Source organism: Loxodonta africana, chromosome 23, assembly GCF_030014295.1.
Source record: "Loxodonta africana isolate mLoxAfr1 chromosome 23, mLoxAfr1.hap2, whole genome shotgun sequence".
Lineage (NCBI taxonomy): Eukaryota > Metazoa > Chordata > Mammalia > Proboscidea > Elephantidae > Loxodonta > Loxodonta africana.
The window spans coordinates 20,708,976-20,725,199 of NC_087364.1; the positions used below are offsets into that span (position 1 = coordinate 20,708,976).

A 16,224-nucleotide genomic window follows, 5' to 3' on the forward strand; every position below is an offset into this window, starting at 1 on the left:
GTCATTGGAAAAGTGTTCACTAGCAAGAAAGGCAACAGAAATGTTGTATGGGTGTTTGGAAGAATAACGCAGTCCACATGACTGACTAAATCAATACAGGTACACTGACAGAGACTAATAAGGAACGGGTTTTGTTTTTTTTCCTTTTAAGCAAATGATGATTCTTTTGAGGGGAGGAGAGGTTCAACCATGAATAAAATGATTATGCTCTTTAAATACAAGCAAGCCATAACCCCACCCCGGTGAGCAAAATGATTGCCAAATGATTACTGTCAATAGTGTAATTTCAGTTAATGAAGGGCACGGTACCAATAAATAAATAAAATTCCTTTTTCTGAGTAAATTCTTAGTGGTAAACCTTAATCAGGTCAAGTGAAAGAGGTATGACTGAGTACTTAAGTACGTAACAGCAGCCTGTGAAGATGTTTCCAGGTTAGAGGAAGGATGTCTTTTGTTTGTGTTCTGGTTCTTTTCCCCAGCCATCAGTTAATTGCGGTAATGGCTGGACTGGGCAATGTTTGCTTTAGGAAATTGGGCTAGCACTCATCTTATTTCAGTCTAATCAACTCCAATTATTATTTTAATGTGAGTTGTTTAGTTTTGTAGTTAGTTAAATAATAAAATTTTGTCATAACTGAATTCGAGGCCTTAGGAAATGTGTTGGCCTATTTATTATTAGAGCAGTTCGCCAACTTGAAATGTAGGGTAATCAGAATTTGGCAGTTCCTCGATGTTTGTTACAGAATTTGGTTTGTATTAGAAGATGTCAGAATTGTATAATACAGTGTTCTTCAATGAAACAAAAAGTAGCTGAGTTTGCTTATTAGCATTCTGAGAGATGCAGTAATAGGCAATATTGGAAAGGTAGGTTTGGGGAACCTAATGTGGAGGCCTTTGGGATGCTGTGCTAAGACCTTTGAAGTTTATTTTGTAGACTGGGAATGGTGGAGGGTGGGCCTTGAAATTTTTGAAGGAGAAAGTGATACCATCCCTTCTTGTACCTAGTGCTTAAATATTTATTAATTTGATTTGTAATGAATGGATAATGATCATTTCACCCATTTTTTGCTAGGTCATCCTTTGGCCTGCCATATACATTTGCAGATAATGTGTCAAAAATTAAGGGTATGAATTGAGACTATTTCCTCAGAATCGAAGCCATCATTATGCAGATTCAGGAAATGATCATGAGTATCAATGTAATTTATCAAACTAACCTGGAGGGATGAAATCCAGGATATCTCAAGAGTGAATATTTCTTCGTCCAGTGTCACACAAATACTTGAGTACCAATTATAGTAGGTAGAAGATGAGTAGTAGAAGGTGATAGAAGATGATTAAGGCATAGTCTCTGATCTCAAGATGCTCATAGGCTAGTGAAGACGAACCAACAAGAAACGGGGCAGTTCCAGTATAGTGTGCTATGGTGTTGGTCAGTGCGAGATGCCACGAGAGCCAGAGAATGATATCCCTGTCAACGGGAATAGCGGCTTCCTAAAAGTTGAAGAAATCAAAGATAAGTCCTTATTTTTACAGATAAGCAGCAAAGATGAAGATTTTTTAGACCTTTCTGTTGACGTGGAACAAAACACATCAATTACTCACTGCTTAAGGTATTTATGGAATTGTTTATTTTTGCAACTTAATGATTGTCTTTGGTTTAGAATATTTTTAAATGAATACATGATTATTTTTTGTGGTGTATACAAAATAAATTTATTTTGACGTTTACACAGGGGTTTTAGCAACACAGAAACTCTATGCAGTGAGTACAAATACTACTGTGAAGAGTGTCGCAGCAAACAGGAAGCACACAAACGGTAATTTGGTGATTCTTGAATTTTTTTAGTGACTCTTTGGCAATAGATGTTGTTGATGAGCTTTTCTAGCTGAAAGTCATTTATAAAAATTGATATTAAGTAAAAATTCTTAATTTTATCACAGTTAAGACTCATTAAATAGTGAGGAGATAAATGATATTCTCCTTGAAGCTCTTGTTACAAAGACTCTGGACCCTCAGGTGATTTTCTGCATTTAACGACTGTTTCATAATCATAAACCAATACAGTTAAAATACTTGTCTTTGAGATTTCGTGATTGTGTAAACATTTTTTCTTTTCAAGAATGGGCGAGAGGAGCAAGTGTACCCCTCACTGTGGTTTCTGCTGTCCCCACCTAGGGTTTCATACCTTCTCCAAGTGTGTTGTTAATGACGACTACATTTTGTTGTCAGGGAATGGAACCGTCATCATTATTACTATTATTGCACGTTTTATTTCAGAACAATCACAAACAGAACAAAACGTGCTTTTTTCCCCTAAGGCATTTGAAAGTAAGTCACTGGTATGTTGCCCAGTGGTTCCCAGATATCTTAGTATGCATTGCTTATAAACCAGGAAATTTTCCTGTGTAATCATATCCATCAAAATCAGGAAATTAACATTAACACTTTACTATTATCTAATCCTCAGACTGTATTTAAGGGTCACCAGTTGTCCAAATAATGTTCTTTGTAGAAAAAGGTTCCAGTCCAGAATCACATGGTACATTCACAGTTGATGCTCCTTTAGTTTTCTCAATCTGGAATGGTTCCTTGGCCTTTTCTTGAGTTTAATGATCTTGATACCAGGATCTGGGTGTAGGTGTGCATTGCTGTTGGGATGTTTCTATTGTCAAGTCCCTTAGTGAACAGAGCTAGGGGTTATGTGTGTGTGTATATGTACATATATATGCACACACATTTACATCCGCATGTATTTCTCCTCCCTCCCTTTCTCTCTCTCCCTCTCCATCTCTCCGTCCGTCCGTCCGTCAGTCCATCCATCATCCATCCATCCATCCATCCAAAAACCATGAATTCGTGGTGATGTATCTAGTTTCAGCCTATACCATAGAGTTCATTCTCGTTTTCTCCCATTTCATATTTGTGCCTGCCTTCTCTGACAGTAAAAATTGAATGCCATTATCACCACTGTATTTACTCTATTTACTTTTTGGGTCACTGCTCCTGTATGTAACCAATTGCACTCTCCCAGCCTGCTCCCTGCGCTGCACATACACATATGCATTCTATTTATCACAGATGTCCTCTTTTTGCCCCCGCTCCCGCCTGCACAGATGGCTGCCTTATGGGACCCCATCTAATGGTTTCTGAACTGAATTGTTCATAAAGGGGATGGAAGAGCTCAGATTTTTAAATGGTTATCTTTTTGTTTTGTTTCGGATACAGGCATATCTACTAGGAAGGGAGGTCTTTTGGGTAATGGATACAAGTAATCAAAACAGATTGTTCACTATTTCCTTCTGTTAGTGCAGATGATGGGAATAGCTCAGATAAGTTTGATCTGCATAGGGGCAGATTATGAAATTAATCCTGAAACTTTTGTAGAAAGCACCTAAGACTCTTGGTTAAGGAAGAAGAAGTCAAGGATTAAGTGTTTGCTAAGAGGGAAGCAACTTGCAAACTTCACTGACCCATCTGTGAATGAAAACGTAAGCCACTCTTCACATGGAATAACAAACAGTTAAATAATCATACGTGGGCTATTGGCAGTTGTCTACAAAATTGAGCTGTTTGTTTTGCATACATCCATGAGATTTTACTATTCTATTTAATATTAGATCTTTTATTAAATTATATGAGGAGTATATGTTCTTTGTAATGAAATTAGAAAACACAGGTAAGAATATAAATAAATGAAGAATCACTATTTTCAAAAGCAGGTGTCCCTGGGTGGCACAAACGTTTGAGCGGTAGACTCCAAAAGGTTGGTCGTTCAAACCCACCCAGAGGCACCTTGGGAGACAGGCTTCTGAAAGGTCACAGCTTTGAAAACCCTATGGAGTAGCTCCACTCTGCACACATGGGGTCACCCTGAGTCAGAATTGACATAATGGCAACTAACAACAACATTCACAAAAGTATTGTTAACCTTTTTGTATATGTCTTAGATTTAAATGCATATGTATGTACACATATAATTCCACAAATGGAATCAAACTTTGTATACAATTTCGTAACTTTTTTCACTCAGTAAATTGCATGTCAATGAGGGTACACTTTTACATCGTTCTTAAGAGATGCTGTGTGGTGGTATTCTTCTGTATTGACGTATAGTAACCTGCCAACCCTCTTTTAGACATTTAGATGTTCTTATTTTTTTGCTTTTATAAACAATGCTTTGATAAGCATTTTTGTGTATGTACACACAGTGTATCTGTGTACACACATACACCATCTATTTTTGGACACTTTGTTAGAGTGTTTCTGTAGGATAAGTAATGTGTACGTTCATGGGCAGCAACTATACAGAAACTGTGTATTTCCCACTGGGATGTAGTGTCAGTTCTTCTGATACCTTACGGTGTGAACTTGAGCAAGTTACTTCATGTTTTCGGACCTCACTTGGATTATTGACTTCTGTAGTTCTTACCAGCCCTCAAAATCTGTAGTTCTAGTCTTAGAATAAGAGAACAAGATTGTGTTGAATATATAGATCATGTATTTAGGTGCCGTCAAGTCGATTCCAACTCATAGCAACCTCATGTGACAGAGTAGAACTGCTTCATAGGGTTTCCTAGGCTCTAATCTTTACAGGAGCAGGTCACCAGGTCTTTCTCCTGTGGAGTTAATGGGTGGGTTTAAACCACCAACCTTTCAGCCAGTAACCAGATGGTTAACCATTGTGCCACCAGGGCTCTTTATACAGATCATAGTTCTTATTAAAGAAACAAAAATCAGTTTTACTTAAAAAGCTTTTTATCTGGGAACACTGAAGAACAATTTCTAGAAATGTTAATAACGTGCCACACAAAAAAATATTCCATGATAAAATTAATTTGCCACATAATAAAATGTCCTCTTAGTCGTATTTCGTATTGTAGACTATGAAAAAAAACACAGAATAGAAAATAATTACCTTTTTTCACCTAGCTTTTTCCAGAATTTATTGGCATATCAGCTGCTCTTTTATAGCTCACCTATGAGCTGTATCACAGCTTAGGAAGAATTTCAGTCTGGGAAATGTGGACGGAACAATTCATATACTTTTATCCAGTGGGAGGATGAACAGCATATGGGTAGAACTGGAGTGATGTCAGTCATTAGCCATTAGAGAAATGCAAATCAAAACTGCAGTGATATTCCATCCCACTCCAACAAGGCTGGCATTAATCCAAAAAACACAAAATAATCAATGTTGGAGAGGCTGTGGAGAGACTGGAACACTTATACACTGCTGGTGGGAACGTAAAATGGTACAGTCACTTTGGAACTCGATTTGGCGCTTCCTTAGAAAGCTAGAAATAGAAGTACGATGTGATCCAGCAATCCCACTCCTTGGAATATATCCTAGAGAAACAAGAGCCTTTACGTGAACAGATACATGCACACCTATGTTCATTGCAGCATTGTTTACAATAGCAAAAAGCTGGAAGCAACCAGGGTGCCCATCAACAGATGAATGGATAAATAAATTATGGGATATTCACACAAGGGAATACTACGCATCGATGAAGAACAGTGAGGAATCTGTGAAACATTTCATAACATGGAGGAACCTGGAAGGCATCATGCTAAGTGAAATTAGTTGCAAAAGGACAAATATTGTATAAGACCACTAGTATAAGAACTCAAAAAATAGTTGAAACAGAGAAGAAAATATTCTTTGACGGTTACAAGAGTGGGGCGGGGAAGGGAGGGAGAGGGGTTCTCACTAATTAGACAGTAGATAAAAACTATTTTAGGTGAAGGGAAAGACAGCACACAATACAGGAGAGGTCAGCAGAACTGGACTAAACCAAAAGCAAAGAAGTTTCCTGAATAAACTGAATGCTTCAGAGGCCAGCGTAGCAGGGACGAGGGTTTGGAGATCATGGTTTCAGGGGACATCTAAGTCAATCGGCATGATAAAATCTATTAAGAAAACATTCTGTTCCCACTTTGAAGAGTGGCATCTGGGGTCTTAAATGCTAGCAAGCGGCCATCTAAGATGCATCAATTGGTCTCAACCCACCTGGACCAAAGAAGAATGAAGAACACCAAAGACACAAGGTAATTACGAGCCCAAGAGGCAGAAAGGGCCACATAAAGCAGAGACTACATCATCCTGAGACCAGAAGAACTAGATGGTGCCCGGCTACAACTGATGACTTCCCTGACAGGGAACACAACGGAGAACCCCTGAGGGAGCAGGAGAGCAACAGGATGCAGACCTCAAATTCTTGTAAAAAAGACTAGACTTAATGTTCTGACTGAGACTAGAAGGACGCCAGAGGTCATGGTTCCCAGATCTTCTGTTAGCCCAGGACAGGAACCATTCCCAAAGCCAACTCTTCAGATAGGGATTGGGCTGGACTATAACATAGAAAATGATACTGGTGAGGAGTGAGCTTCTTGGATCAAGCAGACACATGAGACCATGTGGGTGTCTCCTGTCTGGAGGGGAGATGAGAGGGCAGAGGAGGCCAGGGGCTGGCTGAATGGACACGGAAATAGAGAGTGGAGAGAAGGAGTGTTGCTGTCTCGTTAAGGGGAAAGCAACTAAGAGTATATAGCAAGGTGTATATAAATTTTTGTATGAGAGACTGACTTGATTTGTAAACTTTCACTTAAAGCACAATTAAAAAAAAAAAAAAAAAAAGGCGGGGTGAAGTTCCTGGGGAATTAGAAAAGGAAAGGATTGTGTCTTTGTTTCGGGTAGTATTCTCCTTTTGGGGGGGCAGTGGGGTTGGGGGGCAAAATCTCTGTCACTCCTCTTACTTAGTGTGGACTCTGAGGATTAGTGACAGTGGGCTGGGAGCCGAGCCCCAGCCTTCCTCTCTCTTTCCTTCCTTTACTCTCCATTTAAGGAACCCTGGTGGTGCAGTGGTGAGGCATTCAGCTGCTAACCAAAAGGTCAGTAGTTTGAACCCACCAGCCGCTCCGTGGAAGAACGATGTGGCAGTCTGCTTCTGTAAAGATTTCAGCCTTGGGAATCCTATGGGGCAGTTTCTACTCTGTCCTACAGGGTCGCTATGAGTTGGGATCGACTCCACAGCAGTTGTTTACTCTGCATTTACTCCATATGCAGGCTTAGCCCACACCTGAGACCAACCCCATCTTCATAAGGCATTGGAGAAGCACCAAGGCAATGCCCAGGTGACCCCACATCAAGTTGTTATGGCCATATGTCCACCTCAGAGTATGTACTCTGGGTTCAACAGCTGGAGTTCTTCCTGTTCCTGAGATCAAGTCCTTACCTTTTGTTCTGTTTTCATAATAGATCCATATCTTATTCCTCTGCACCCATGTCCTGGTCATGGTCACTCCTATAATATCATGTCAAAATCTTCTCAGCAATAGGGATTTGCCTTGTTATAGTCAACATCTCCAACCACCATCCCCCCCGCTCCCCGCACACACCCCTGTTAGGATCCTACTGAATCTGATTTGTACTTCTTGTTGGCCAGGTCCTTACAGTCTGTTGACAAGTTGATGCAGACTGGCTGCATATCTGCCTGAATCTCTAGAGATTGTTTAATACTGTTTTCCATCTACTCATCGGGGTATTCCATGGGCCTCATCTGTATCAGTGACGGCTCCTCATCACATTGCTGGATATTGAGTTGTGTTATCTTGTCTTAATTTCCTCCCATTGCTTATATCTTGGTTAGTCACCTTAGTGTTTTCCTTACACCCAATCATAGAATTATATTCCCGTTTCACCACCATTTAAGTTTGCCACAGTTAATTCTTATTTATCTTACAGTTTATAAGGGCATGGAATTTAGCCTGAAGCTCTTCTGTGTGGTCAGGACTTTTCCATACGCACACGCACACGCACACACACACACACGTATATATAGAGAGATTTGTATCAAGGAAGTGGCTCACACAGTTGTAGAGGTTGGTAAGTCCTAATCCATGGGTCAAGCTGGAGGCTTCTCCTGACTCACAGGAGCTGGTGAACCCGAGATACCGACTGTGGAGGCTGATGAATCCCAAGATTGGCAGACAAGCTGCTAGCTCAAGTCCCAGTAACCAGAGGTTAGATGAACAGGAGCCAGCTGCAGAATCCAGAACGAGCAAAAGACCACGAGCTTTGCCAGAAATTTCACCTATATTGGATGCAGACCACATCCCCAAGGAAACTCCTTTTCAGCTGATTAGCTACTCCTAGCGTATCCCATCATGGAGGTGATCACGTTATATCCAGTTGTGTCACGAAGGTGACCAAGTCATTATATGACTGCCAGACTACATCATAGCTGCCAAACCACTGAGAATCATGGTCCAGCCAAGTTGACACACAACCTTAATGATCACAGGATGTTAATTAGTCCTTATGTGCCTATGGCTGGGATATTAAATTCATCTGGGCAGAAATTGCAAACTGGTGCTCTCTGGGCCAAATTCAGTCTGTAAACCTATTTGCTTGGCTTACATAATTTATAAAAATAGGAAATTTTACTTAAAAATTATTTTGAAGATCAGACAGCACTGAGATCCTGGGCTTGCATTCTGTCATGGTGTTGATTGCCTGCAGCTCAATAGTTGGCATTCTAGTTAGGGGGTGGCACAGACAGTATCACCCCCAGTCCTTTGGAGGGCTTTCATTTCTGATGCCTAGCACCTCTTGGCTCTTTTCGGAGGACTCTCTTGGGCTACTAGCAAAGAAGGTTGCTCGGAATTTCTCCCCCTCTCCTAAGTCTGAACAACGACTGACCGCTGGGGAAGAGGGCATAAAAGCCCATCTGCCTTGTTGGGAGAAGTCTGAGGTGAAACGTACACTCCGGGGTTTGTGGGACTAGGGTGAAGCTACCATCTGTGAGATTTTGCTTGAGATTAGACCCTTATTTGGCTTGTTCCCCTTCCCTTTCTTGCATCCCTCACTTCCCGTCTGGCGAGCGTTACTTAAATAAATCCCATGCACGTGACTTTTGTCACTGGGTCCACTTCTGGGGAATGTGACCAAAAATGGGAAGGATGTGCTCCCTAATTTGCTCTAATTCCCAACACTTCTTATTACATTGGCTCCTCTGGTCATTTGAGTTTGGAACCTTGTGTATAGTGTGGGTAGTAAATTTTTGCTGGGAAATTAATACCTGTAATCTGCTCAGTCCTGCTTTAATGATGAAATACTTTTCGTTTATAAAAATCGTATTGTTGGTCAGCATATGTGTTCTGCAGAGATGTTCAGAGAAGTTCTGGAAGCTTCTTAGGTGAGGGTGGGGATATTTTTCTTTAGGAGGAGAAATGGAATTTCTTTGATAAACATGTCATACTTATTTTTTTAAATGCCCCTTATAGGTTCGTGGTTACTTTGTTATTTTAGGAACATGAAGGCGTCTTTACAGTTACTGGTTCTTAGAAAGAAACTGATTTTTTAAAATTCTCAAAAGTCGTTTAGTGTAGCTATCGTGTCGTGACCCAGTAGATCTGATACATTGCTGGATTCAGCTTGCTGTGTTGTGTTGATGATTTTCCACCTGTATTCATAAGGGGTATTGGTGTGTAATTTTCTTTTCAGGTAGTACTTTTATCAAGTTTTGGTACTGGGCTTATGCTGGCCTCAGAAATGAATTTGAGGGGAGGGGTTCAGAGAAGATGCTGGTATGAGCAGCTGTCATGCTACCATCCTCTCACAAAAACACACCCGCCCCCCTTAAAAAAAAAAAAAAAGAAACTGGCAGAAACAACTTTATCAGAACTCTGGAAACTAGGGAAAGGGTTACAGCAATTAAGCGAAATGCTGAATTAAGAAAAAGATGACACACAATCAGTGAGAAAGCTTTGGTTTTCTCCTTGCCTGTGCCTTACCCTCTCCTGGAATTGGCCATGAACAGAGCTGACTTCATTTGCAAATTGTTGTATGTGCCCGTTTTCAACTGTCAGGGAACTGCCTGAAGGACTGAAGCAAGACGCTTGTCTTGTTTGACGTGCCTCCGAGCTCTTGTAGGGCTGAAGGGCACGAGTTTGGTTTTTGGTTACCGTAAAAAGACTGGTATATAATCTCAAATATATGATTTCTAAGGTAAAAAAAAAAAATCCACTTCTAGAGTTACTTTAGTTTACATTCCTAGAAATGCAATTATAAAAGGTTGTAAAAAAACACACACACCAAAAACCAGTTGCCATTAACAGGGTAATCCCATATGTTTCAAAGTAGAAATTGCTCCGTAGGGTTTTCAGTGGCTATGGCTTTTTGGAAGTAGATAGCCAGGTCTTTCTTCAGAGGTGCCCCTGAGTGGTTAGTAGCCAAGTGCTTAACTGTTTGTGCCACCTAGGGACTCCTACTAAAGGTTATAAAGGCTCTGAATTCATATTGCCAGACTGCTTTTTTGGAATGACTTATGTTTACATTTATTTGGGCTAATAAGTTTTTAAAGGCCAGGGGAGTTGAATAATAAGTATTTTGGGAATAATAAGCTACCCGCCACATTGAAGATCCACAGGATGCAGATTTCATATAATGCTGTAAAGGTATTTTGCTTTCTGCGCTTCATTAGAGGCAGTGTCTTAGCAAATTTCTTCTTTTTTTTAATTTATGAATAATGTTTTACTCCCCTTAACCTGTATAGAAACAAATTTTGCAATATTCAGCAAGTATCTATCATGTACCAGGCCTGTTAGACTAAGGAAACAGTTTCTACCTGCCAAGAGTTCAGAGCGTAGGAGAAAGATCAGAGTCACTAAAGGGTTTTAGAGCATAATGAACTATGCAGATTTAAGGGCTCTGTGAAGCCGCTGCTGGAGAACTGAAGAGAGCAGTCCATTGTGCCAGAGTCACGTTAGCGTCTTTGAAAGAGGAATGGGCTCGTCAGGTGAAGCAGGAGTGCAGAGGCGGTCTCGGGGAGGAGGAGCACCTGAGGACATAACAAAGATTACTTGGAGTGGGAATGGTGGCCTGTGTGGCACAATTAACAATTTAAACTCCTAAATTTCCAGATTATTTTGTTCCCTTTCTGGGACACATGTAGTCATTATTGTTAATTTGGAGCTGTTATCTCTGGCAAACACCTGTAGTGGAGTGGTCTCTGATGCTCTCATTTTAGCCTCCTAATCTGTTATCGAATCATATGGGTTAAAAAACGAAAAGATTTCTATCTCCACTCACATCCAGAAGAGTTTGCTGTTTCAAGGAACCAGTTGTATCTTACACACATGAACACGCGCACGCGCGCACACATTGCCGCCGAGTCGTTTCCAACTTACAATGACCCTATAGGACAGAGTAGGACTGCCCCTAGGGTTTCCTAGGCTGTAATCTTTTCGGAAGCAGACTACCACATCTTTCTCTCATAGAGAGGCCGGTGAGTTCAAACTGCCGAGGTTTTGGATAGCAGCCGAGCGCTTAAACAACTACGCCACTAGGGTTCCTTCGAATGTACTTAATACTGAGGTATACGTCTTTTGCTTGACTGATACAGCTCACCACTAAGAATTTATTCAGTGTGTCATAAGGGATCTGTATTTCAAAAATAAATGTTTCTTGCCAGAGGACCAATGCTCTTCCATCTGCTTTGGAGCCACATAGGGCGCTGAGTGGGATTCTGCAGTTTGTTGGTGATGGGTGTCATGGGGTGGGGGTATACCATCTTAAGACCTTCACAATGTTGCTTAATCCTCCATCTCTGCTCATACAAGAAATACGCAAAACTGAGTAATCCCGGACTTTGGAAAATGACCACTAACTGTTAATTGAATATTCTAAAGTTGGATGATTCTTTTAGGGACACGGTGGATGTCTTATGAAATATTGTTTTCATGTTTATTTTTAATAGGATGAAAGTTAAAAAGCTGCCCATGATTCTAGCTCTGCATCTGAAGAGATTTAAATACATGGATCAACTTCATCGATACACAAAACTTTCTTACCGGGTAGTTTTTCCGTTAGAACTTCGTCTGTTTAATACTTCAGGAGATGCAACCAACCCTGACAGAATGTATGACCTGGTTGCTGTCGTGGTTCACTGTGGAAGGTAATTACAACTCTGGGGACTTGTAGTGAAATTTCTCGGTTAGTAAAGCAGTGTGCATGCAGTATGTTAATGAGTGGTTTGAATGTAGTGTTTCTAGAAGTTCTTTATCCTTCAGTGCTTTAGTTTCAAGATAGTTTATTTCACTTTGGATTTTTCAGACATAATATGTTTTATCATTTCTTTCTCTAAACTTTTATATTATATATTAAAATACTTTATTGCCATGATTTGATTTTTATTCTTACGGTTTAAATTTTACTTTAAGAGTGCTTTATCTGAAATCTAGAACTTGGAGGCTTATTAGTTCTTTCTTTTTTTTCTCCCTTATGTTTTTGTTGGTAAAAATGATGCTGCCTAAATTTATTTTGCAAAATTAATTATTCCTGAGGTTAATTGGATACGTTCATCGTGTTAACGGTTGTGAAAAGCTTTGGAAATAATCTTCAAAGATCAGGCTTCTGATTTGACTGGTGGGTCATCTTCAGCGTGGTCTCTTACTCCCACCCCCTTTCCACCGTTGCACGCACGTCTTCTCTGTGACTGTGCACATGCATTTCAGTTTATAAAATACAATCTCAAGAGAATCCTCAAACTGCAAGAGCATCGCATCTGCAAAGGCTCATCCAGATGTAAACTTGGAACAGACAGTCGTCAGCCTTTGCCCAGAGTTCCCTTTGTAATTGTAAAAGAGGGCACTCATGCTTTTTCCTCTGATTTCGGGGAACTTGTAGCTCTCTCATCTTTATCCCCGCCTAACTTGCTGCTGAGAGTATGTGATGAAAACTGGACGAGAGTGAAGTTTATGTCACACAGCCCTAACCTCCACCACCGGTGCCAACATCATCTCCTTGTCTCTTATTCTCAGCAGCCGTCTTTCTCGTCCAGATTTTGGAGCGTTCTAAGAAAAGGGTAATGACATCTGAAGGAGTGAAACAGTATCAGATAATAGAAGGAGCTTTGGTACAGTAACTCAGACCTGAGGCTTCAGACTCGGGGGAAAAACCTGGGTTTCGGGTCCATTTCTGCCATATATTGGCAGTGTGACTTCATACATAACTCCCTGAATGTCAGTTTTTTCTCCTGTATACTGAATAATATTAACTACCTCACTGGAATATTAGGATTAAAAGGGAAATATGAATCACTGCACTGCTGCTGTTTTAATCATTACCTTCTAACACCTAACTTTACTATTCTTTAGCCTCGTCAAATTTGGTGATGTCGTAATCTCCTTAACTTTTGCCAGATCTTTTGGAATTGCTCTACTCCCAGGGTCTTGAGCTCTCAGGTCCTGACACTGAGCACCACCGTGGCCCCTTCCCCCTTCCAGCTCCTTTCCTCAGCCTCACTTGATTCTCCCCCAACCATGACACAGGGTCAGTTATTTATAGCATGTTCTCACAAACATGGTCCAGTTCTCTTGTCCACTGTCTATCTCTGTCTTGTCAACTGTCAGAATTGCTGCATGAAACTTCCCAGAGATGTTTATTGACTTCCCTCACAGATCACACTGTCTAACGAGTGGGAATTCATTTCAGGGTGAGTTCTTCACAGCAGTTCTTCTAGATCCCACCTCCACCTCAGTTTCTCCTTTTCCTTCAGTTCACTCTGGTTGTCTCATGCCTCTTCCTGTCCTCTCTTGTATATTTGTAAACCTCTCTGGAAGTCTTCCTTGATGCTCTTCTGTGGACCTTCGTCTCCAGGGTGCTGTTCCTCTGTATTTGCATAGTGCCGGTTGTAACTGACTGCATTGTATTATCCCATATTTACCAGTTTATATGTCTGTCTCCCTTGTGAGAACGAGAGCTTAGGACAGGAAATAACTTATTAACCTCGTTTCGTTGTATTTATCGAATTTATTTGTAGGTCTGTCTCATAGGAGAGTATGGAGGGTGTACATTTGCCTACACCCTTCACTGTTTGAGGAATCCCATTTTCAGCGTGCCTGTGTCAGTCCAACTTACTCATTTTGTATTCCCAATGTCTGGTGTATAGTTGATCTCCAATAAATACTTGGCGAATTTTAAATATTATCCTTAAAGCTCACCTCAGGCACCAACTCCATCGTGTAACCAACCTCCTCTCTCACTAGATGAAGGCTCTCCACTTGCCAGCCCCTGTGGCTCCACTAGAGTCTGCCTTGTACTGTATTCTTGGTGTAGTTACCTACTGTACTGGAAGTGTTTTCAGGGCAGGAGCTGTTGGGTCTCTTTCTAATTCCCACAGCAACCAACACAGTTACTTGCACACTTTAGGCACTTGTATGTCAAATTGAGCATGTTTTATGTTCAGAATGCAAATCCCTAATAAACAACGTCCTTAGATAACAGATTCATTAGCCTCAGCCCTTCTTATCATTAGTTTCTGAAATTAACTTTTGTCTACCATTCTTCAAAGTAACTGTGCCAAAGGAAAACACTGCCTAACTTTTCACATCTTATAGCTACCAGCCCTCAGCCCACCCACCTCCTTCCTCCCTCTCAGCTTCCATTTCTCAGTCTTTCTGTGATTTTTTTTTATTTTTATCCCCTTTGGTTTTTTAAAATTTCCTTCCTTATGAAATACAAGACTCTCTAGATGAGTCCTATAGACATGGAGAAAATTAGACTCATTTACACATTAAAAGTTTTTTTTTTTTCCGAGTTTTGAGGTGTTTTTCTCTGTAGTGAAAAGTTTATAAAGCACTCATGTCATTCTGTCACCTAAGATACTCATGTCACCACAGGATAAAGGATCTTAGAAACATGAGACATGATAGGAGGTGGCTCATTCTAACGTCTGCGGTTGCTACTTTTAGAATAGTATTCACCTTAAAGAGCGTCTATTGAAAGCTATTGCAAGCAAAATGTAATTATAGTTATAATTATAGAATTATAATTTAATAAAAATTATATATATGCTTTATAATAAACTCTCTGCCGTGCCCTTGCATAAAGCAAAGTGTTTCTTTTAAAAGAAATAATCCTTCCTTAATTTTTATGCATACGAAGATTTCTATATTCCACCTTTGTTTAAAGTGAGATGCAGAGGCAATTATAAATTGTGGTGCTAAGAATTAAATATAGATAGCACTGATGATACTGACTATTGGGTAAGTGTCATTTACTTTTAAAGAAGTTTACAAAGTTCAATCTTGATTTCAGAACCGTGGGTTTAATTTGATATCTTTGTCTCTTCAAGTATCACGTTGGATCTTTCCTTAAAGAAAAAAAAAAAAAAAAACTATTACCAAGGGGATGAGGCTTAGAAATAATTGTACATTTGTTGTTTTGTAGTTTAACTGAGCATGTTCAAGCTGTGACCAAAATAAATAAATAAGCTAGAAGAATTACTGAAATCTTTCATATAAGCAAATTTGAACAGTATTATAGAAACATAATTTGAAAAGTCTTACGAAGACAATAATTTTAATTATTTCTTCAAAATTTAGTTCTATACAATTCAATAAGGGATTTTATATAAGTAGAATACTAGTTGTTATCTTTCATAGTAGAGTACTAGTTATTTGATTTTAAAGTTGGATGCCAGTGCAAATTAGCACGGCTTGCTCTTTTTTTGGCTGGGAGCGGGGAAGAATAGGTAAGGGGTGTTTTTATCTGTTTCAGTTTTTTTTACTCTGTACAACATGTGATTTGGGACATAAAAGAGTATTAATAAACACTGTACAGAATTAACTTTTCTCTGTTTTTGTTTTAGTGGTCCCAATCGAGGCCATTATATTGCAATAGTTAAGAGTCATGATTTTTGGTTGTTGTTTGATGACGACATTGTAGAAGTAAGTCATTGGTTTCTTATTTTTCTTTAAAGCTGTGTTTGTATTTTGCTCTTCACACGTTTCTCACAGCTTCTCGTTTCTACCTGACAGGTGATGTCAGGTACAAATGTATTAGACACATGTCCAGGCCTTCAGGTTTGGTTTAATTCCTGCTTCTTGCTCCCTCATGTCTAACTCCAGTGCTTGAATGGTCATCTAACCATTACCATTTAGAATAAACAAGGAAAAGCTTTCACCAGCAGTACAATTAAAAAAAAAAAAAAAAAAATTATTATTAAAAAAAAGTGTGATCTGTAATAATGCTACAATAAAGTATACGTATCTTAACAACTCAAATTTTTACATGTGCACGCATGCCCATGCATGCATGCATACACACACACACACACACACACTCACTCTTGTATCCACCATCCAAATCAAGAACATTTTCAACCCCCAGCAGGCTACGTTGTTCCTCTTCCTGGTCAGTACCTCAAAAAGTTCTC

General features: G+C 39.8%; 1 protein-coding gene across 6 annotated transcripts in view; it reads left to right on the forward strand.

Annotated features, from left to right (window-relative positions):
* Positions 1-16,224, forward strand: part of USP12 (ubiquitin specific peptidase 12) — a 131,940-nt gene that overhangs the window by 86,784 nt on the left and 28,932 nt on the right. For 3 of the 6 annotated variants that reach the window (XM_010593970.2, XM_023553139.2, XM_010593973.3), the window contains 4 exons: positions 1,537-1,613; positions 1,737-1,820; positions 11,764-11,961; positions 15,658-15,736. In XM_010593970.2, the coding sequence (XP_010592272.2) occupies positions 1,537-1,613; positions 1,737-1,820; positions 11,764-11,961; positions 15,658-15,736 (438 nt within the window). The remainder of the gene's footprint in view (positions 1-1,536; positions 1,614-1,736; positions 1,821-11,763; positions 11,962-15,657; positions 15,737-16,224) is intronic. The other 3 variants (XM_010593972.3, XM_023553140.2, XM_010593971.3) reach the window with 2 other exon arrangements.